Genomic DNA, 23582 nt, shown 5'->3' on the forward strand with positions numbered 1-23582 from the left:
TGACGCCTTTCTCTGTGAGTTTATTGTCATCAGGCGTAGCAGGGGAGAGATGGAGGGAGGGGAGGAACTGTTCGGCTCGGTGCCTTCTCTTGAAACCTGTGTCTGACCAATCTACCTCCTCAGGGGCTGTGGGGAGCTCCTCCCGCCATGGCATCTCCTCACCCTTCCTCGAGCCCCTCGGCTCCTGGCACCCGGAGAGGGATGGCAGCAAGGGGGGGATGAAGGAGAGAGAGGGACTGTCAGCGAGAGCCCTTTCTCCAGGATGCACTGAGAGGAATGAAAACCTCCCGAGCTCCTTCCTCTGGGTGTTTGGGAGCAGATCCTGCCTGCTGGCGGGGTGACTCCTCTGCACTGTCTGTGCGCGTTGCTGTGCGTGTGCTGCTGCCATCGCAGATGTACCCCCAGCTGTCACTTCACCGCGCACAGTCGCTCCCTCTCCCGCCTCTCTCTCTCTTTCTCTCTCCCCCTATTTATTATTTACGGAGGATTACAGTCCCTTTCCCACGCTGTCATCTCGCTGTGCGGCTCCCCTGCCCTCCACGCGAGGCCAGCGGCTGGCTACGGAGGGCTCCTGCCAGCTAGGGTCCGCCAGCTGCCAACAGAGGCACTTTCTGCTGGATTTGCTTTGGGATTGTACCGGGTTCAGAGGGCTGCGAGAGCTGCCATTCTCACAGGAGGGTCCATTCCAGCCTGACAGAGGTAAGTAAAGCCGCTTCCCTTTTGCGTTTTTCCCCATTCCCGGCTAAGCCAGGTGAGTGGAGCTGCCCGCAGGAAGCGGCTTCCCCGGGGAGGGGTGGCAGGCAGGGGCAGCGCGGCGTGCCAGGCAGCTCAGCGCACACGGCTCCTTGTGCGAGACTCAGGGGCAGCGATTTTTTCTCCCCTACGGCCGAACGGCAAACCCGCTGCGGAGCTTGTTCGTACTGCTTCCAGTCCAGTTTCAGTGCAGGCAGCCGAGAGCAACTTCTCCCAGCTGAGAATAGCACCGGCAGCTTTCCTTGCACCACAGGCAGCTCCGGCGCAGCTTTGAGGCTGAGAACTCGGTGCTGGGGTCACCCCGGAGCGGGCAGCTCCCGGTGAGCCCTGACTCCTGTCTGCTCCTCGGGGCTCTCAGAGGGGTCAGCATGAGAGGTGCCACTCTCCTGACTTGTGATGGCTTTCCTGGCTATCATTTTGGACTCAGCTGTCTCAGTAAGAACAACCTAAAATGGAGAATTACGGACTAAAATCGAAGAGGTTCAGCACTCAGTGCACAGCTTTAGGAATTGGCGGGGTTGTGTGTGTATGTGTATAAGGGCGTGGGTGTGTGTGGTCGCAGACATGACCACAGGACATGAAGTGAAAGATGCCAAATCACAAGTAGAGCCAAAAATAAGTCCCGAGTTGCTTTCAGCATCTCCTCAGGCTGAGCCTGTGATTTCTGAACTTTTGGGTGGAAGGCACAGCACTGGGGGCCGGGGGGGGGGGGGGGGGTAGGTGAAACACAGCACAGAGAAGCTTCATAGCCTTTTCCAGCCCTGACTGGGAGGAAAGGGTGAGAACGAGGTCCGAAATGAGCCGAGGCGAAGCACACTGTGGAGAGGAGCATATATATGTAAGTGTTAGCCTGTCTGTGTCTGTGTGTGTGTTTCTGCATACATACACATGCACAGACACGTGCACACACACACATCCCACACAGGGCATTCTGCCCTGTCCTCCTCCTTCTGTCTGACCAGTTTATTACTGTCCCTGCATATCCTGCTAATTAAGAGAGACATGTTAAACTGGAGTTCTCCTGATTTGGGGAGAGAGGATGTTTGAAGCTGTTGCTCCAACCAGGTCATGACCAAGCTGGGCCCCAAGCCCACCATGTGGACTGTCAGGTAATGTGAATATGCCACATCCAGCCCAGCCCTGATGGGAATGGCAGTGGGCAGGATCTGCTCTGCTGCGAGAGTCTGACCTGCTACTCAAGTGTGGAGAGAGAAATTAAGATCTCATTTGGGGAAGGACCGGAGCTGCTGCTATTGCAGGAGAAGGAAACCCTTAAAAGACAGGGGAACCCTTAAACACAGTGGCTTGTCCCAAAGCAGGGTACCTTCCTAGCAGTGAGGAGAAGGGGAGCCTTTCCAGAACTGCAGACCTTTTTTCTTCTGAGCTTTGTGGCTCAGATCTGTTGGGGAGCAGGGGTGGATCTTCCTCTAACTGCTGTGGGCAAACAACATTTGCAAGGGAATTTTTCCACATGAGCGAAAGGTTTGCGGGAGTTGTCTCCCTGTCAGACATCAGTGCTGCCTCTGTTAGCGCATCCTGTCCACTTGGAGGAATTATGGTAAATCCTGAGCAAAGGGGCTGTTTGCAAAGAGAAAGGGAGGAAGCTTTCTTATGTAACTTTTATACCAGATCATACCTTTACCCTTTCCTCCAGCAAAGTGAATGTCACATGCTAGCAAGGTGCACTCTCAGCTCAGACATCTTTAAGAGTCAATCCAGCTCCCTGCCCGTCCTCTGGCTTTTTTTTTAAGCCTGATGCAGAAAGGATTTTCTAGGCTCTTCTGCACCAGAGAAGCCTGATAAAGGCAGAGCTGTGTCTCAATAGGGCTGTGAGAGTCAGCCCAGGGCCACAAGGATAGCTGGACAGAAGCATTCAGGGAGCAACAGAAGCTGGAACAGGATGAGGAGAGGCTCAAACCGTGGGAGGGCATTTCTGGGTAGTTCTTCAGTGACTTTTGCCTGTTGCTGAGTCAAAAGACAGAGCAGGCAGTTTCCTTCACTTGCCATGTTTGGTTACAAGCAGCTGCTTACACTGCTTGACAACTGTCCCAGTCCTGGGTGGCTCAAACCATAACTCAGATGACCATACTGGGATGCTCTGGCCAGCTGGGTAATGCCTCAGCATGCTACACCATGGCACATGCTCAGTTCTCCCTGGAAAGAAGCAGGAGTGGGAGTTCTGGGATGTTCCTCCTGCTGCAGGGAAATACCTTGTCACACATACCCTATTCCTGCTGTGGTTTTACCAAAATGCTGGCTCACAAAAATGCTTTCTGCACCTGAGGGGATGATAACAGCAAGAAGATGTGCATTTTTAAACTAGTTCAATTCCAGACTCAAGAGATTGAATGAAAAGTTACTTCATCTATGAGGGGTTGGATTATGTGAAATATATTATTCATACTGCAAAAACAAGTAGTTGAAAGTTAGGAAATACTGGTACTGGAGGCAGCGTGCCACTTGCACTGGGTTGCACTGGTAGGATCACACACTGTATTTGCATGAGCTGCTTCATTCAGGGTACTTGGCTACATGGTGCTCAAGGAGTGAAGCAGGGGGTCCTTTTTTTTTTTATTTTTTGAGTACTGCAAAATATGTGTCTCTTTTATTTGTTTACTGCCTGCCAAGCAACCCCTGCAGGCAATACATCACTATTCATTGTCTTGTGGTGTTCTGAAGATGTTAGCAGCTACAGTTGTCTTGTAGCTGATGATACAGAATTTATGCTCCTGATGAGGCAAGAGAGAATGGTCGTTTTCCTGGCTTTTGAAGGGAAAAGAGACTTCCCCTTTTAGCCACACAGGAAAGGAGCAGCAGGTGCAGGACAAGGGCCTGGGACTTCTTGGCTCTCAGTGCTATTGAGCCCTCAAGATTGTACCAGTTTGCTGTCTAAGCTGCAGCATTTTGGAAAACAGCTGTGAGTGTTCAGCAGTTCTGCAAAATGGCCCCTAGGGTCTCGTGTTGGGCACCCACAAAATTAGGAATGTACAGACTGTGGCATCCTGCCAAAACTGTGGTTTAATATTTAATTCTGACCATATAAAAACAACCTGATTTATTACAACATCCTCATTGTTAGCTTGAGTATCATGTGTCCTTTGCACTGAGTATGGGACAGGGCCCTGTGAAAAAAAGAAACAGAACTTGGTTGGGAGATCAAAGGCAGTGCTGTGCTGCATCCATGCAAGTGGCTGAATGAAGGCTGGGCAAGTGTAAGCTCACATTTAACTACTTGGCTTTGCAAGCCTATTTTATCACATGGCATTTTTTTCTTTCTTTTAATGAAAATAACAGTTTGCTCATTATATTTTCATGAATGGGAAAACAAGAGATATACCCTGCAATGCCCCACACCCATTGCAGGAATGACTGAGACTTAAATTTACAGCAAAGCCACACAAGTCAGAACTTCTCAAGTGACTGCAAGATAAACTTGGAAGTTTTTCTTGGAAGACATGCCCTGCTACCATGCTCCTCCTCACTTCAAGGAGGCTGGGAAGATTTCCTTCCCAGGAACCATGATCTCACACGAGGAATGAAAAAGCAAGACCTCACCGTGAGTCTGGAGGTGAGCTGTTAAAGGCAACTTGGCTTGGCACTCATCTCTTGGGCTGCCTTTCCCCTCCTGGTGAGGCTCCCTAGTACCAGCACTGCCCAAAGCAGGGTGTGGTGCCACTGTGACTTGGCTGTGAGGTACCTGTGTGGGGACAGAGGGGCTGAAGGTGGGCCCTGCTCTCCACACAACTTCTAGTGATTTTGATAGGATGTGACTTTGCCATAAAGGTGTCTCTTCTGTGGCTGCAAATCCTGTAGAAAACTAGACCTTCCTCAGCCTCAGAAAGCTCTGCAGCATGAGGCTGTGATCTGTGTGCTAACCCAGATGCATCCAAAGATCCTGGCTGGAGCTCTGGGTTGCAAGAGCTGTCACCGCATCTTGTTGAGCTATGTGCAATGTTCCCAGCTTGTAAAAAGCATAAATGTGTCCCAGGGATCCGCAGGCATCTCTGGAGCTGAAGGCAGCAGCCCAGATCCCATGCAGTTTGTGTGGACTTTGCACTGTTGCCCTTCTCAGATGCTCTGGGAAGTGATGGAGGGCAAGGGGCAGCAGAACAGCTCCAGGGACATCAGAACAGCTCCAGGCTCTTACAGACAGCACCAACAACCTTGTGCCACAGTGGCAACCAAGTGAGACAGATCTCTGCAACTCACCAAGGCAGAAAAAGGTCTCCTTCAGAGTCCAGTACAAATGCATTGTGTGGGAATGATGAGAGTCAGCCTTTCCTCAGGAGCTATGTGCATGCTGGGTTGCTGATCCCCTTATGATAAGAGCTGAGTGGATTTTTACTGCCAGCGTCTTGTGCTGTGCCCCACCACTGTGCAGGCCTGGATGGTCCCTGCCCCTCTGGACATGCCCAGGGCACAGTCTTGTGACACCTTAGTTAAGTTCTTCCATTTTTCCAGTGTTTTCTACATCATCTCTCTCCTCCTGCTCCAGCTGCCAAAGTGACAAGCCACTACCCTTGCAGCTCATTTTGGGAGCCTGGCACCCAGGGAAGCACAGTCAATGAGGGAGTGAGGAAAAGGGAGAGCAGCCTTGGTGGCTGCAGTTCTTCACTATGCTGGCTTCTTCACCATGAGAAAGAGTAGCAAGAGTCAAGCATAAGGAAGGCCAGTGAGCACAAAGGCCCAGCATATTTCAAAAGGCAGGCAATGAAAAAAGCAAAACCAGTTTTTGGGCTAATGCAGAAATGAATGATAGGAAACAAGCAAGCGTGGGGCATTTTGTGTGCAAGGGATCACTCAGGCTTGCAAAAACTTGCCTCATTTTTGGAATGAGAAACCACAAGGAGAAAAGGCTCATGGCTGAAGTGCCTTGACCCCCCCATAAGACTGGGGTCTGTTGATATTGATCTGGAAGCCCCTAGATTTGGCAGTCTGGTCATGTTGTTCAACAGAAATCTAGCCTAGCGTGCCAGGGGCAGAGCTTATATTGATTAAAAACTTACATTTTCCTATCTTGCTGCTAAATTGATGCACCTCCATCTACTACTCTATTCATGTAAATGTATCTCTTATCTCAGACAGGCTGTCACCTTCCTTCTTAAAGATCTGCTGCATCCTTTGACTCTAAGAGACCCAGGGAAGGTACTGGGCCATGTTAAAATTTTTGACTCCTCAGAGAATCCTTCACAAATGTGGGCCCATACACACCTTCCTTCTTGAACACCACCTGAATAAAAACAAGAAAGAGAATACTGTGGGATTCAGGGCACCATCCAGCCAAGAAGTGCAGAAAATACCTGTGAGCACAGTAGTGATGGGAATGAGGACCAGAGAACCAGGAGTCTCCCATCAAGCTGTCTTCTCTGCCTGCAACCTTTTCCTGGTTGTACCACCCACCACACCTCCAGGGTAGGCTTGCCAGGAAGCAGGGAGCAGCATTTTAAATGCCAGTGAGCTGGAGGATGCTCGTGGGGTGTAGAGGAGGAACTGGGAGCAGAAAGGTGCAGGAGTGGCTGCAGTCCTTCTGTCAAGGGACTGAGTGAAAGGATTAAGGGCCTGAGCTACCACTTACCATGGGATTAACCCCTGCAGGAAATTAAAGTTGTAGGGAAGGCTCTTCACTCCACAGCTGAGAGAATGAGAAAAACTGGGATCTGGATTAGAACTGGCAGGGCTGGTGACAAGCCACCACCCACAGCCAACTGTTCCCGGCTGGATCAGAAAATGTTATCTCAACCTTCATGCAGAACCCCCCTCCACATCTCACTTGGTTACCAATTTTTGCCAACAGTGTGAGAAGAACAAAAACATCACCCTGTGGCAAGAAAAAGAGGAGGAAACTGGGTAGTCAGCTCACGTGTCCCTCTTCTGAGCCCCTCTCCCACTCCCTCACCCGCTTCCCTTCTCAGCTGCCTCCGCTCTGCAGGGAGGAAACATGCACGTGGTCTGTCGCATTCCGTAATACGTGGAGAAGATGCTGGCACACACATGGCTGGATTTCTTCCTGTCAACTGCCCCCTCAGCTCTCCTCCTGCTGCTGCTCTGGGCCTCCTCCATATGCCACACTTTCACTGTGCTGGGACTTTCCTGTCACTCCTGGCTGGATATCTCGCTCTCTCCACCTGCTTCCACAGCTTCCTGAGGAATTCCACATCTCCACAGCAATCTGGGTCTTTTCCAGCAGTGCTACCCTCCCTGTCTCCCCTTCCTATGCTCTGTATTTCTCATAGGATTTGCTGAGGCTTTATGCCCTTGGTATTTCCAGTTCCTCCAGTCTCATTATTGTGCATTGGTCAGGGAGGCTTGGGATGTAAATAATGTTTTCTGCTTAAGATATGGAATGAAGAATCAAGAAAATTGGCTTCTCTCCTGTTTTTGCCACAGGCCTGACAGGAAACTTCGGGAAAACCTGGCCAAAAATATTATCTTCTGTGTAACTTTGGTAAGGCCTACAAATACTCTTTGCAGGACAGGACAGTATTTACAACCCCAAGTGCAAACGCTGCACTTGACAGGTCAGCTTTGAAAATCCTGAGCGACTGGGGAACTGATGTGGACTAATGATGAAGTATCAAAAGCAAGGCAGCTGAAATTTCAGCCAGCCAAAATCAGCAGCCAGTTTTACCTGCATCACAGTTTACCCTTCCATAAAATAGGGATAAAGTTATCTTTCTTGGAGGGCCCTGGGGAGGAAACATTTTTTTACCATTGACACATTTGCATTTCAGAGGTGCCTACAGTGCCAATCCAAAAATCAGAAGTTTTTGACCTTTTCACATCACAGAGAACAGGGTGAGGTTTTTATTCATATCAGGCCAGGAATGTGGCAGAGTCCCTTACAAGACCATGTGGGTTTTACACTTTTTCTACTTGCTTTACAGCTTTCTGTATGAGGTGTTTCTCTTAGCTGTGATTGATCACTACAAGTCAGAGGGCACTATTTCTTCTGCAGCTGGGTTTCTCATATGAATTTAAAATGTGCTTTCCGTTGATTGTGACAGCACAACACTGCTGGATCTTGAACACATGTGTTAATAAATCAGCAAGTGCTGCAAATGAAGACCCCAGCTCTTTAGCTTGGAAGCTCACTGGAGTAGTGACACACACTGGATGTTTCTACAGCATTGCTGAGCTTCTCTGCCACCTCTGAGTGTTTTTGCATTCCAAAGAGATGACAAAGAAAGGCTCCCATTGGGACAACGTGACCTCTTGGGATCGAAAATTTGCACAACTAACAGGTCTGTTGGGGGACCTGAAGGGGTGAGGTCTCCATGCTATCTAAAGCCACTTGTGGTGTGCTAGTCAGGCCACACAGATTATGTGTCTCTGCTGCCATTTGCCCTGCCAAGGGCAGGTGAAGGGATATGCACAGAACAACATGTGTTAGTCACTAAATGCTGGGCCACCACTGTCCCCCTCCATTATGGGGTGATAGCAATAAAACATGAATCCTAAAAACAACAAGGAAAGGGGAAAGAAAGAAGATAATCTCCTTAAAGAGATCTCCATGCCCTCCCTCATGCTGCTGCTTTTCTGATAAAGGCTAAAGCAATTCAGCAGTGGAAAGGGGAAAGGGACTTTGCCATGAAGGAGTGTGTGGGGGAGGGATGAAAGTCTGTGCATACTTTCTGATAATTTATTGCTGGCATCTGTTGCAGTCTCTGCTACCTACCCTTCTGTAATATAGGTCACCCACATGCCCTGCCAGTGCTCATAAGCCAAGCTGTTGATGGAGTCTGATCCCTCAGCCATGATCCAAGGGTTAGTGCAAGGGACTTGGAGAGATAATCAGAGACAGAGGCTGCTAGGCTCTGTTTTTGACAGTGTCTCATCCTAGTGACAGTCCCCTGTTGTCTCTAGCCCCAGTGCTGATGTTTGGAGAATGGGATAGATTTATCTACCTTCCCAGAGCAGAAGCACTACTGGCTCTTACCTCAGCCTTACTTCTGGGGGTCATTAAACACAAAATAACACCACCTGGCAGCTACGGTAAGAGCCATTCATAGAGCACATGGAACGCTTTGGATAGAAGGTGACACAGAATTGGGAAGAGTTACTAAGCCAGTTTGTGCATACAGTAAACTGAAACCCTCCCTTCTCTTCCAGCATGCTCCTTGGGACCCTTCCCATAGCAGCTAGGGCTTTGGAGTGATGCTGCAAACATTACTGGTGTCTGGGCACAGAGGAGTAAGCACCAGGCAGGGATAGTGCCTGCTGTAGCTTTTAGGCCCTGGCAAGTGCTGTGGAGTCATTATAATCCCCTCTGCATCCCCCAGTAAGGTTTGCTGTTCAGTCTAATTAGGGGAATCCTCATTAGAGAGTCCTCTAGAGCCTGACAGCAGGCCAAATGTCCAAGTGGCACTTCAGCTCGGTGTATTTTTGGCCACTGGAGCCCATGGGCCAGAAACAGATGATTTCATTTTGTTGCTTTGAGCTGAAACTAAAAAAGTTGTCTTTTGCTGTCCTATTTGAAACAGTAATAGGAAAAGGCCATCACCAGCCCCACAGGCAACCCTGTTTTCTCAAGAATGTGGAAAGACATTCAACTCCAAGCACATAGAAGAAAGCTCTGGCCACTGTGCCACATGGATAACAGGGCATTCAGCTGACATGTTGCTCTAGAGAGAAGGAACCATCTAGAAAGCCCATGAGAAAGACAAATGCCTGGTTTGTGGAGCCCTTGGGTGACTTCAGAGCATTCAGAGCTCCAGCAATGCTGACCAGCCTTGAGCCCTCAAACCCAAGCAATGCCAGGCAAGCTCAGAACAGATGGCACGGTGCCTCTCTTGTTGAGGTGGGGACATACAGGGAGCACTCCTAGGTCTGATGCAGTGCTCACTGCTGGAAAAATCCCTGTCTGTCAGGCTGAAAGCAGCCAGACACATCTGGTGCTGCTTTGGAGAAGCTGGAGGTGTGGGCAGGTGCTATCTGCCCCAAGATTACACGCTCCCAGTGCTGCACTGGCAGTGGGTGCAGTTGGCCTGGTGTTCTGCAGAGCAGAAGGCATCTCTTGGGCCACAAGAAAATTGCTAATTAAGTCAGAATTCAAGACAAGTCAAAGGAAACCTTTAAAAAAGAAACTCTTAAAAATCCTCTCTGCCTCCTTGCTCTCTCCTGACTGTGGAATATTAATCACTAAGGGTATAATGTTCTTATGGGCAGTAGATGCGTAGGAGAAACTGTTTTTTTTTTTTCCTGGATCTTTGGAATTAAAATTTCCCCATGAACATACTTCTTCAAGGCACAAATGCAGAAGCTCATTGACCCTCACTTTTCAGCAGCCAAGAATGTCTATGTATTCCAAATCTACTTCTCTGCCACCTGGGCATATGGTATGCTTGGAGAAGCAGGCAGCTTTGTGGAAGATATGGAGGTTAATAAATAAGGGTTACAGAAGAGTCCCTGGAACATGTGCAAGCCCAGCTCCGTGCACACATTTGTAAATGTAAGCTAGGTTGGTGACTGTGCATTTATACATGAAGGTAGCTGCTTTTAAGTCTTGGAAACACATGTATGAGTGCACACAGGGTGGCTGCTATCTATGGAGTGGGGAGTGTGGCATATATGTGACATGCTTTAAAATAATCTTGGGTTTATCAAGGCCCTTCCATCTCAGTGAATGTTGCAGTGCAGGAGACTGACATTAAAGCCTGAACAGGTGTTAATCACTATGCACTGTAATAAATTCTAAACATAGGGAAAAGGCTTATTTATATATGGCTGCTCCTCCCACCCTGCACTCTCTGCTTGAGCCTTGGTGCTGCCTGAGGGAGATTAGAACTGGTACCCGTGAGGTACCAGAAATGAGTGCTAGAGCTGGACTTGCCCTGCTGGAGCAGAAGGAGCAGGGTGGAAACTCTGACCCTGTCCCCATGCTCATGCTCAGGTGTGCCTACCCTGCCCTCGGTCCCCATTGTTTCTTGGGGACAGCTTGGATGAATTTCACAGAGCATGGTGGGAGAGGCATGCATGGCCTGAGTGGGGGCCTGGGCTGAGTGGACACAGCAGAGGGAAACCGTGTCATAAAGCACCCAAGGAAGATGGTTTTGTTTTGGGTTTTTTTGTGTTTTTTTTTTTTTTTTTAATTGCTTAGCCCCCCTAGTTGGAACAAAGCCAGCTGATACAGATGGGGTGTTACAAAACAGAGCCAAAAGGCAAGAGCACAAGGAACAGAGCTATCTATAACCCTGACAAAGTTAGATGGAGTGAAGGTGGGGAAGAGGGAAAGGCAGAGCATGGCAGGCGGCTGCCCCTGATGCTGAGAGCAAGGACATGATCATTTGGCAACAGGATTTGGAGCTGATCGACTGGCGCTATCCAGCAGGCAGATAAGGCTTTGTGGCTGTCAGCTTAACTCTGCCGTTTATTCCAGTGCTGGAGGGAGTTAAATAGAGCACACGGAAAGCCTGCTGCTGGGGAGTGAAAGTCAAGAAGGGAGAGGGAAGGAAGAGGCTGTAATTGGGCAGTGTCCGGGCAGTCGGGTGGAAGTGGCTGCAGGCAGAACCCCTCCAGGTAAGTGCCTGCAGCTTTTCATCCCCCTTTTCCATATGGACAGGAGACTTCAGGGGTGGGAGACGTTTCTGTGGGGGAGGTTGAAAGTCTCCTCGGTCAGGTCGAGCGCAAGCTCCAAATGAGGACAGCTATTTGTTGCAGCTTCTCCTTCAGTGGGAACTGCAGAGAAAGGGCTCCAGCTCAGACTGGGAAGTGGGGAGCTGCAGCAGATGAAGGCTGAATTGGTTTCTGTACTATGAGAGGTATTTGGTGCACTGGCATTTAGGTAAACAATCTAAATAGCCTTGCAAATGTGCTAGCCTAGGTACTGAACCTGCTCGTCATTTTCATCAAGATGCTAATTTTAATATTTCCTGGTGGTTTATATTCCCATATAAAATAAATCAGTCTGGGAGCCTGGGGGAGGGTAGGCACCTGGCACATGTGTGGGGAGAGTGTCCTGGTGGCAGTGCAGCACCCAGCTAAAATAGCTGCCGTGGATGTTGTCAGAGCCCCTCAGAGGGGATGGAGGATGGCTTATTTCTGTACTCTAGTTGAAATGTGACCATCTAACTGCTGCTGTGACTGTGGGTGGCACATCAGAGAGTACACAGGGGGACAGAAGGGTTTGTGGTGTTTTCATTTTTCCTGCCTCCTTGTATCCAAAAGGGAAGCAGGAGGGAAGTTGAAACCTGTTGTCAGTCACTTACTGTCAGGGGAGAGTTTTATGGTCTTTGGGTTTCTAATTAGACTGAGGATTTTTCCTTCAACTAATTAAGATGCAATTCCTCTCTTTTCAACACTCCCACTCAGTCTCCCCCGCCTCAGCTCCTTCCTTCTCCTCCGAGGCTCGCTCGCTCTTCAGCTCCTGCAGTTGCTGCAGTGGGAAATCCCCAAGCTGAAGCTGTGCTGCTCTAGTCACCACATCCATTTTACCTTAAAACAGACAGGAAGTGCTGGTAGGGAATACGGCACGGGGGGGGTGAGGGCACGGGTGTGGAGTGGGGAGAGGAGGAGCGAGGAGAGAAGCAGCTTGGCAGCCGCTGGTGACCAGATCTCAGCCAGCCTGAGCCGTGCGTCAGGCAGAGGATGCACAGGTGGCACCAGCCTGCGTAGAGGCGACAGGAATGAGCCAGAGTCTGCTGCCCTGGCAGGGTCACCTTAGCAATTCATCATATTAACCTTGAGAGTGAAGCTAATGTAGCTACCATAGCAGGCTATTCAAGCACAAACTTCTCTCTGGCTCTTAGGTGAATCAGGTTTTATTTCTGCACTGTGAGGTTCCAAATGAATTAATGTTGTGCCTTCAACACACTACGCCTCCTGAAACACCCTCCATTTCTCCTCCAAAACAGAACTGATGCCTCAAAGGCAAAACACTAATTGGGGAGGGGAAAGGACAGCACTCGGCTCAGCCCTGTGTGCTGCATCCAGGGAAGTGAATCTCATCTGCTCGGCTCTGCTTTCCCTCTACAGGACCTGGCAGGCAGGCTACAAGGTCATTCCTTCTCCCTCTGGGGCCCTGTGCCAGGCTGGCTGTTGGATGTGAAGACACGCTGGAGAAGACCACGATGCTGCCTACAAGTGCTGGCCACCCGTGGAGGAGCAGGTTCCTCATGAGGTGGCAGGAGGCTTGTCGTAAGTAATGCCTGCTCAGGTACCAACTACAATATTCCTGTTTGTCAAGGGAATGGGAAGAAAATGGGTCACATCAGGGTTAAGAACAGGGGAGAGGGACAGCTAAGAATGGAGATGTTTGAACTAATTCCTGATTCCTTTAGAGGCCAGGCTAGCTGGGAGGGAGAGTGATATTCTAAAGCTGAAGATGGGCTTAAAGTGGGACAGCGAGTGATGATTGCTTCTGAATTCCAGTGGGCCTGGCAGGTGAGAAACAGCACGACAGACACCATTGCACAAAGATCCACCCTGAACATTTCTCAAATCACTACCCTGTGAGCTGCAGGCTCCTCTCTGTGCTTGGGGTTTTACACAGGCTACTGAGCAAACCTCTTCACAGCAAAAGTCATAACAGATTTTAGAGGGAAATGCAGGACATGAAGGCAGAATTCTCCTACTGGGCACTGCCACATGTAGTGAAAATCAAGGAGTAAATAAAGAAGCTCTCTTTCAAATTAAATAGTAAACGTTCAGCCTGTGCATATTCCCAGTGGGCTGGGGCAGCTGCTACGGGAACCCTGAGTGCAGAGCAGGCACTGCTAGGGTGATGTGGGGGTTTGGGAATTTATCTGCATCTCAGAGAAGTATCTGGAGACCACAGCAGAATAAAGGGGACACTTAGAGAGCAACCCTCACTACTGCATGCCCAGGCACCAAGTAGATCTGTGGTTTCCCTTGTTCCAGTCCTTCTGGTCACATTTGAAGCTACAGCTGTAAGAAGCTGGGGGAAATACTTCCTTCTCCAGAAAACAAACATCTTTGTAATCCATCCTCACAGACTAGACTGTGTAAATTATTTATAATGAAAGCTACTGAGTCTTGACTTAATGTGATATACCTGGATCATCTTTCTGCCACCTACTAGAGTCACCAAATACCCCATGAAGTAACTTGATCTTCCCTAAACACAAAAACACTTACTATCCATCCTTCTGTAGGGCTGGAAGACAGCTTCAAGTTCTGTCTATTGCTTCCTTGCCTCTCTTTCCTGTAGAGCTGCATCTTAAACCAACACAGTGAATTCCCTGGCCTCAGCTCACATCCTCATGGATGCACTTCTTGCAGGGAAATGAAAACGAGATCTCTTTTCTGTATGGTTTTAGTAAAATATTTCCAAAAGCATACAGTAATATATGGATAACAACAAGACATTTTTGGCATATCCTACATGGCTGCAGAAGCTTGGCATAAATCCACTTCCTGAACATAACCACAGCCAGCTGCCTGAGGCTGTTCCTGCCAGCCACTGCCAGCATACACACTGGTGGAACCCCACAGCCACCCAGTCGGCGCCACAGGCGGCCAGGCATTCTGAGAGATAAGCACTGAGCAGAATGCCACCTGGATAGCATTACACATGAGCTGCTCTTGCCTTTCTTGGTGTACAAAGCAGCTGTTATCTCATCATCACAGCTGCCAATCTATTATTAATACTGGGCTTTTGTTAAGTATCCAGGAAAATATGGGGTCACTTGAATGACTCATTGCTCTTTCCCTTCCCCACTCTAGCTCCTATTCTTTCAATTCTCTCCCTACAACAAAAGTGTGACATATTCTGAACAGAATTAAATATCAGCCAGCCAGTCAGTACCTGTACTGCTATAGTCCATAGGCTATGATCTATTTTCATGGCAATTTCTGTTGTGGGCTCCAGCCTCTGCATGACAAGAAAGCACAGAGGTGGTCTGGGTAAAGATCTGTCTTATATTTCTCCATAAGGATCCATAATTCTCCTTAAAAGAGCACATTTATTGGCATGGCCTGCGCTGATGTATACCTGAGATCTCAACTGCAAGATAGTAAAAAATTATTGAAGAATTCCAAAAGGCATACGAAATAAGAGAGAATTGATATATTATCTCTGAACATTTATTCCTTTGTCCTTAATAAAGTCATACAGCTTAGGATTCAAATGGGATAGTTCTCTTTAGACTACCAGTCCACAAATCTGCCAGTTCTCACAAAGATCACTGGGAACACAAAACTTGCCCTGTGCAGGATGACAGGGTTAGAGTATGAAGGCATAATGCTGACAGAAGCAAAGTTGCTATAAAGAAATGGGCTGTGGGTCAGATTAAACTCTAGAGAGTGGCACAAAGGAAGAGAGAAAGAGCACAGCTGACTGCAAAGCTGCTCCAGGCAGAGCTTCTCCACACTATGGGTTTCCTCTGGCTCCCTCTCTTTTTACAATTCCTTTAGGATTAAGAAGTAAAACAGCTGCTTGTTGCTTCTTTGAAGAAAAGCAGGACGAAAGAACCTGACTGCTAGTTCAGGAAGGCAAGACAATCAATGCATACCATTCACCCCTAAAAAGACTCTACCAGCCCAAGTGACTGCCTTCTCTGAAGAAAAATGAGAAAGGGAGAGGACAGGCATGATGTACAGACAAACCTGCTTCAGTTTTAATCAAATGCTCAAACTTGTCACCTTAAAAACTCTGAGAGAGCTGAATTTGCTTCCCACATTGAAGAATAGTGGAATTCATTGTGTGATCTCAATTCCACAAAAGGAACTAAGATGAGGGATGCAAATGTTTTACATAGTATGCTTAAACATAACTCCCACTCCTCTAATGACAAGAGGCACAAAGCTTGCTTTCTTGCTGATAACGCTTCTTTGTCACAAAAACGAGAGTTTGAAAAGCCACTGGCTCCCAGGGAAGGTTGGCAACTTGTGCCCTGCTGCCACTGGCAGGATTGGGACCCATGTCTGGAATCCACAGCAGCTCCAAAAAATGCTGATTTGTGATTTGTCCATCCTTGAGATAGTGTAGGAGAAAGGGTGTGTGTGTTAACCCTTTTCCTGACACTGCTTTTGTCAGTTACCAGCGTACACCTCTTTGGCTTGTTCCCTTGTGGGCCATTTTGGTCAGATGTGGTGTCAACTGTTCTTTGCATGTCTGTTGTCTGCCCAGCTGGTAACCATGATCTAGGGGTCGCCCCATGATTTGCATAAGACTCTAGTCCAGAAGGTGTCTGAAAGTTCTTAGTAAGAACAATTGCTGGATCTGTACCTCTAGATGGGGGTGGTCACTGGCCACTCAGAGATACATTTGGGGCTGTTGCTCTGGGATTCGGAAACTGTTTTGAGAGCAATGGCAAATACCAGGTGTCCAGTGATTTAAGGACTTCTTGTTACTTTTTAGCCATTGTCTTGGTCATCCCTTTGTAATGTAATGTAATTAATTAAAAAGTGGACACAAGCCTCATATCACTGTGAATGTGATAAGTAAATGATGCCCCGATTTAGAGTCTTAGATCTCAGTCTTATCAGTCACAAATATTAGGATTCAAACTGCAGGAGCACAACTGAAATGTAGATTGTTTTATTTTCATTTTTCTTAAAAGCTTTTTAATAATATATCTGTTTCTGAAAAATTGGAACATTTTAAATATACTTGGTCCCTCCTGTCTCTACCCTGACTGTTTAGAAAGAGCTGTCCTTTGCCAGAGTTGACACCTCCCACTATTCTCTGCTCCATTCTCCTCTGCCAGGTACCAGTCCTCCAGTATCCATTGGCAGAGTCTGCTGGGATGCACTGTTTGCAAACAGTGCATCCCAAACAAAGTCCCAAACTTTGTTGTGAAACTGGAAGGATATTTACTTGCTTGTTCCTAAAAAAACAGGCTACGAGGAAAGTCATGCTGTCAGGATGCAGGCCAGCAGTAAAGGAAACTCTTTACACTGCAGGGCATTGCAGTGAAGAGCCCTGCTGTGAGGGTTGTGTTGTAGCTGGTGGTGGGTGAGGATGGGAAAACACTGATCTAATCTGTGCCCTCTTCCTTCCCTGCTTTCCACCTTCCAGTGCTTGGCTGCTGGCTCTCATTATGCGCTGCTGAGTCCTTCTTTGCTTGTCCTTCCTCCTGCAAGTGTAACAGCGGCAACCTGGAAGTGGACTGTAGTGGCTTGGGCCTCTCTTCCATTCCCTCAGACATCCCCACAAACACCAGGACCTTCCTCTTTCTCAACAACAAACTCAGCATCCTGCCAGGAGCAGTGTTTTCCAACCTCTCTGCACTACAGAGGTTGGATCTATCCAACAACTTCTTGGACCAGCTCCCGCAGAACATCTTCAGTGACCTGGGGAACCTCACAGAGCTCCAGCTGAGGAACAACAGCATCCGGGCCTTGGACAAGGACCTGCTACAACACACGGCCCTGCTGCGCCAGCTGGATCTCTCCATCAACGGCTTGGCCCAGATTCCTTCAGGCATCTTTGACGACCTGCCTGCTCTCCGCTCCCTCTCCCTCAGGTCCAACCGCCTGCAGAGCCTGGACAGGGTGACCTTTGAGCCTCTAACCAGCCTGCAGCAGCTCCAGGTTGGGGATAACCCCTGGGAATGCGACTGCAACCTCCGAGACTTCAAGCACTGGATGGAGTGGTTCTCCTACCGAGGTAGGTGCTCGCGTGCGGGAGGCAGGTGGAGGAGTGCTGGTCTTCCAGGAAAAGCAAGCAAAAGGCAGGCAGGGAAGAAACAGGAGCAGACACAACTGGCAGGTGAGGCTGACCTGATGGACAGGTCTCAGCCAAAGAGCATGAGGACCCTGCTACAATTTAGTGCCACTGCACCTTCATGTAGCAACACTGACAGTCTGTGAAGTCCCCAGAAGCCCTAGATCTCCTATTTCCTTGTTTTGTTTCTAATCTGAACTATTACCTGTTTTTTTTTCAATCTTGAGAGAAGAAAGAACTTTCCTCAAGTAAAATTAAAATTTTAGGATTATGAATTCACCCTAGTCTTTCTGCCTAAAAAGAAGAAATGCTTTTCACACTTGACCATTCTATTCTCTTTCTTAAGCTGAGAGAATAAAAGTCAGATTTGGCTGTAAAGCATCAGGTTTGCTGCCAAAAAAAAAAAAAAAAAAAAAAGAACCTTAGGAAACAGTGACACTTAGGAGAAACACTGCAACCCATATTGGAGAACACAACCTACAGCACAAATTAACAACCCAGGCCCCAAGTCGGGCTGGCTATGAAATCATCATTTCAAATTGAGCAGTTTTTGACAAGTTTGCATTTCCAGATTTTCCTTGAAACACAGAAGACTAGAAAGGTACATGTCACTTATCAGGAATGCTGATGGGATGACATGCTTTCAGGAGCTGCAACTCCAAGAAAGTTGGCACATTTTACAGGAGTGAGGATTGAAGGCCTGACCTTCTGTTTCTGGAACCAACGAGTAGGAAAGGGTCTCAAATCATGCGGATAGCAACAGTCAGCTGTCACATCCCTGCTGATCACAGCTATGCTGCAAGGAGATTATCTCTGCCTATGGTTACACTGCAGTCTGAAATATGCATTTGTGTGAGCAGAATCAAACAAGCATACGAGTGCCACTTTGCACTTTTTTTCTGATTTGTTCTTTTTTCTTGACTACCCTATCATAAAGTCAACAGAAAGCACGGAGACATAACTTTGCTTTTTTTCCTTCACTTCCAAGTAAATTGCTCAAACTCACTCAAGCATTTGTTTCAACATCTGTCTGTATTTTCACAGAGATGGATTAACTATCAGAAGATAGGATGTGTATCTGTTGTTTTTTTAAAGGTACAGCCTGGTCCTATATTTTTGCTTTAATTTATATTTTCCTAAGTGGTTCTTCTGAGACTTACATAACTCACTAAACAGTATGAGACTCACTTAAATGGTTTCAGGGGGCTTTTATGTCTTGGCCTACTCAGATATGCATCAGGAGCTCTAGTGTCAAACCCAACCTAGGCAAAGGCATACTGGCCAGCTGACATGGCTGAAGTTCCTGCAGGGAAAATACTTTAGCAGATGTGAATGGAGGCCCATGATCTTAACCCAGCTGAGGATCTAACCCTGCTGTTTCTGTGTGGGTGTGGAGCTGTGATTGACTCCTGTTATCTGTATTGGAACAGGTGGGAAAATCGACCAGCTGGCCTGCACCTTGCCCAAAGAGCTGAAAGGAAAAGACATGCGGATGGTGCCCATGGAGATGTTCAACTACTGCTCCCAGCTGGATGATGAGAACAGTTCTACAGTGCTGGACAATACTGGCCCACCTTGCACTAAAGGAAGCCCTGCTCCTTCCAAATCTAAATCAGGCCCAGAAACAGAAGTGGAGCCCAGTGTGGGATGCCCTCAGAAACAGCGGTACAGGCCTGTGAGCGTGCGCCGAGCTATTGGCACTGTGATCATTGCAGGGGTGGTTTGTGGCATTGTTTGCATCATGATGGTGGTGGCAGCTGCCTATGGTTGCATCTATGCCTCCCTCATGGCCAAGTACCACCGGGAGCTGAAGAAGAGGCAGCCACTCATGGGTGACACAGAAGGCGAACATGAAGAACAAAAACAAATCTCTTCTGTGGCATGAAACTGTTCTAGGAAGGAAGGGACAGCGATGAAAAAAGGTACCTGAGAGCAGTCAAGCATGGGGTCCTCCCAAAATACAACTTCCCAGACAGACTGTGCTATTGCTCCACTCACCCAAGTAGTGCAACATGCTTCTGGGGGGTCAGGGCTCAATTTCTTTTCCTTTGCCCCAGGCCCATTTTGTGCCCTTTCATCCTTGGGCCCTCCCAGACAAATAAAGTAGAGTCAGACCTCGAGTGCTTGCTGTGCCTCATGCCCTTGCACAGAGCTTCCCTCACATGCCTGCTGCAAAGGCAGCTGGCACCTTCTGGGACCCTGTCATCCTCTCAGCTTCGGTCCCGAGTCATCCTGTGTCCTGCCAAGAGTTCTCTGCAAACAGAGAGCAGCTGTGTGAAACCTTATGTGGGAAGCAGGACACCAGAAGTGTTCATGCCTCACTATTAGGTCACTGCTGTTGTGTGGCAGCACAAAGTTGCTGCCTACCCTATAAATCAGTGCTACCAAGATTACATCAGAAGGGAGGCAAGGTCCCTATGGTAGGGCAACAGTCAGTGGTAGATTTCCCTTCTCACTTTTAGAAGTGGAAAGATATCTGTATCACCCTAACACACTGCCAGGGAGCACAGTGTCCCTCTTTTTGCTCCTGGCCAAGTCCAAACCTTTGAGCTGACACACACATCAGCTGCTGCAGGTGCACAGGCACAGTCATCCTCCTGTACACACACACACTGACTCATTCTGATCCCAACAGGCACACACAGAGCCAGTCCCAGTTCCAGGCATCCAAGCACCCCACCTGCACATCTATCACTCATGCCCATGCTGACCTACCCACTGCATGCAGCCATGAATACATCCAGCCACTTTACCTTACCCTGATCATAGTATTGCGTATCACCTTCTGCTTCAGACAAAAAACATGCACACGCCACTGAGGAGTAACAAAAACATCTCAGCCATAGTGCAGAGCCAGTGGGAACTGGCAGAAGAGGATGGAGAGAGGCAAAGTTATTGAGATTATAGCACCAGTCTGTGGAAATAAGTACACGGCATGAAAAAAAAAAAAAAAAAAAAAAGGTGTGTTCTTATCTATTTTATGTCTTCTCTAATAAATGGAGGGGGTAAGGATATGAAGCCTCCATTTAGAAATGTTTGATTGGCAGATTAGAAGTGGGTCATCAGGAAAGACTAGAGGAGGAGGTGGCTTACCAGGAGCATAAGCCATCATGATGAGTAGTGTGAGTAGGTGTCAGGGGAAGAAGTCACACAACCCAGGAGCTGCCATGGCTGGCACAGGGGCCAGTATGGTGTGTGGAACAGGGTGATGCAGCCAGGGTGACCAAAAAGAGTATGCAGAGTTATGGAGGGTCTTGAGGTGAAGGCTGGAACCTGGAGCACAGTGTGGCACACGTGAGAGAGCTCAGGAAGGGTCTGGCATGGAAGGCAGCAGAGCACACATGCACTCCCTTCACCATCACTGGGGTGTCCAATGACGCCCACAGCAGCACCTGAGTGTGCCCACACAAACAGCTGTGCACACTGCCACTGTCACGTAGGGTGACTTCCCCCATCCAGATTTTAAAACCCTCAGATTGCAGTGCCTCCTATTAGTCTTAGCTCATTCTGACCTGACAGGGGAAAAAAAAAAAAAAAAGTGAGAGGGAAAAAAAAAAATGAAAGGAACTCAACATAAGGACTCATTTTGTATCACTGGAAGTGGGATAAAATGCTGTCTCCAGGGGAGAGCACACATTGCCATGGTAACCTGCTCTAACCCGTCACAGTGGGTATTCCTGGGCGAGGAAGATGACACCGGAGGTTGTGCATCCACAGTGCCTGTGGATGGTGTGATCCCTGCCATCAGGAAACAAGCTGGCAGCCAGCCCAGCTTTGTAGGGTGTTTCACTAGCAACCTGTGTTCAGAGCCCTGCATGCGCTGCAGGTGGATCCTACCAGGTCACATCACCTCTTCCATCTGCTCCATCTGAATCCCACTGCCGTCGGACATCTCACAGTCCTCCTGCTTGCTGTGACTGGATCCCTGTGGAAGCAATGCACACTGGCTCCTCACTCCTTCTGGTCCCAGAGAGGTGGCTGTACTGATTCGGGAGCACACAACATCATTGATCAAAGCCTAGAGTGGCTTTGATCCCTCCTGGTCTACCCAGGTTCACCAGAGCCAAGGAAAAAGGGTGCTCTGGACTGTTTTAGCATGACTTCCCTTCATCACGGGGATGCATGGGGCAGAGGAGGATGTTCTTCAGGGAAGCAGAAGACCAGGCTGCCATGAAGAACTGGAGAAGCAGTCAGCCCGCCCACCAGTGTGCACACACGCTTTCCCCCCGCTTCCATCACACTGTGGGAAAGAGGAAGCAAAGGAGGGGGGCTGTGAAATGTGAGGAGGAAGGACTCTTCCCCCATGCACTGTACAGCCACTCCAACCATCCCATCTGCTCCAAGCGTAGCCCGCTCTGAAGGGCAGAACTGGTGCACTGCAGACTCCGTATGCGTGTTTTGCTGTTCCACACTCCCAGCAAGCCAGACTCTGCCTGCTGGATCCAAACCTCTCCCCAACCTCCCTCTCAGGGGAACCTCTCCCTTTACCATACTGGACTCCGCAATCATACTTGAAATGGGACTTGAGTCAGAGCGGTATATTTATAGATCTATATTTTACTTGCATCAAATAATGGTGACATATTGCACAAGACAAATGGGATCTATATATGTGTGTGTGCGTGTGCGTGTGTGTGTATGTGTATGTGTGTGTGTGTGTGCGTGTGTGAGATAAGAGAGAGACTGTTTCTAAGGGAATAGACTAGAGGTGAAATGAATGGGAAGAAGGTAGGGGACAATGCAGGGGTTGAGGGTGTGAAATCCTCCTTTCTCTGCACCTTCCCTGTGACCTCCTCCTGCCCTGACCAATTTTTCTTTGTTGCTAATAATATTTTCTATATCCTGTGTTGTAGGGCTGGTGATGACCTTGCCCATCCTTTCCTTTTTTTGTTTTAATTTATACAGCGGAAAGTCTGGATTTATCTCAACCCTAGACAAGGGACTGCTATGTTTAGAGACCCACCCAGGAAAGGAGAAGACAGGAAAGGGGAGAACTGAATGTTGCTGGGAAACACGAAGGCTGGCTATGAGGAGTCCCTCTGGAAAGCAAATACTCTGTTTGGCAGTATGAGGACCTGTCCTTTTGCATGCAGAGCAGAGTAACTGGGCTCACTGGGAAGTGCCCTCTTCATGGCACTGTTTGCAAACAGGCTCTGTTTCCATTACCCAGCACACCTGGAAATCAGGCTGCCCTGGTATGATTGTGCTGCTGCACTGCCCACAGGCACTGCAGAGAGCACAGAATCCTGAGCAGGGAGAAACAAAGCTCTACGGGATACTGAATGAGACCCAGTGCTCCTTGTGTGCCCAGCCAATGGGTTCCTCTGGTGTGTGGGGACAGCAGCTCCTGTTGTCCCTACAGGCTTGGCTGGGCATGGGGGGAATCCCCCTGGATGCACCCTCTGCTGCAGGCAGCTGCTCCCATGACACATGCAGGTGCCTGCCCTCAGGAAAGGGTCTTCTGGGGCCAGCAGGTCCAACACATGCCAGGGCAATGTAGGGCTGGCAGGGCCCTCCTGTTCCCCCCTCTCCCCTTCCCCACACCTGTAGGGACAGGTAGGCACATCCCTTGCAGGGAACAGATGGCACTTGCAATTTCTTTTCCTTTTTTGTTACTGTTTGAGGGAGAGCAACAAGATTTTCTAAAATGATTGAATGGAGGTTTCTTTGGCATGAGACAGAAAATTTTTAAAGGTATATTATATTTCTGGCTTGTTGTTACAGAATAATAATAAAGAATGTATTTTCCTATGCGCCTTCTTGTTTAAATGAGATCTCTGATAATACCATTCACTCTTTCCCTATCCCCTGCAGAAGCAAACACCCCAGGGACACAGTCAGCCAACAGAGAAAGTCCCTCAATTCCCACAGATATATTCTTGTCTGTACACAAGTTGGAGTGAGTGTGCACAGACACACACTATATCAGTGTAAGTCAGGACTAAACACACAGTAAGTGAAGGTGAGACCCTAGATCTAGAAACACACACACAGAATGCTCCAGGGACACAGACAGACAAGGGTGATTGTATAACAAGGATAAGATACTGTGGCAGTCAGCTCATTACATAAAAGTAGAAAGGGCCAAATTAATCCCTAGTGTAAGAATGCAGGAGCCAATGGAGTTATATTCAGGTCAAATTTGATTCCAAAAGCTTTTTTTTTTTTTTTTTTAATTAGAACATAATGTAACAAATAGGGAGCT

The 23582-nt window shown here is 48.3% G+C and overlaps 2 protein-coding genes across 5 annotated transcripts in view; one reads left to right on the forward strand and one right to left on the reverse strand.

Moving 5' to 3' along the window:
• Positions 1 to 23582, reverse strand: part of CACNA2D4 (calcium voltage-gated channel auxiliary subunit alpha2delta 4) — a 124966-nt gene that overhangs the window by 28286 nt on the left and 73098 nt on the right. Inside the window, exon 27 of one of the 2 annotated variants that reach the window (XM_085568505.1) lies at positions 1752 to 3875. The exons of the other annotated variant lie outside the window; for it this stretch is intronic. Coding sequence (XP_085424631.1) covers positions 3841 to 3875 — 35 coding nt within the window. The 3' untranslated portion in view covers positions 1752 to 3840. Of the gene's footprint in view, positions 1 to 1751; positions 3876 to 23582 lie in introns of those variants that run through there. 2 annotated transcript variants of the gene reach the window in all.
• On the forward strand, positions 10 to 23130 carry LRTM2 (leucine rich repeat transmembrane protein 2). 3 transcript variants are annotated; one of them, XM_021535033.3, is made up of 5 exons: positions 562 to 699; positions 11129 to 11268; positions 12724 to 12885; positions 16730 to 17320; positions 18808 to 23130. In XM_021535033.3, the coding sequence occupies exons 3-5, from the start codon at positions 12819 to 12821 to the stop codon at positions 19260 to 19262; spliced, it is 1113 nt and encodes a 370-aa protein (XP_021390708.1). In that variant the 5' UTR covers positions 562 to 699; positions 11129 to 11268; positions 12724 to 12818; the 3' UTR covers positions 19263 to 23130. The 3 variants fall into 3 exon arrangements, with proteins under 3 accessions (XP_021390709.1, XP_021390708.1, XP_085424643.1); XM_021535034.3 differs by lacking the exon at positions 11129 to 11268 and having other exon boundaries at positions 10 to 699; XM_085568517.1 differs by lacking the exons at positions 562 to 699; positions 11129 to 11268 and adding an exon at positions 11314 to 12206.

Source organism: Lonchura striata, chromosome 1A, assembly GCF_050655825.1.
Source record: "Lonchura striata isolate lonStrDom1 chromosome 1A, ASM5065582v1, whole genome shotgun sequence".
Taxonomy (NCBI): domain Eukaryota; kingdom Metazoa; phylum Chordata; class Aves; order Passeriformes; family Estrildidae; genus Lonchura; species Lonchura striata.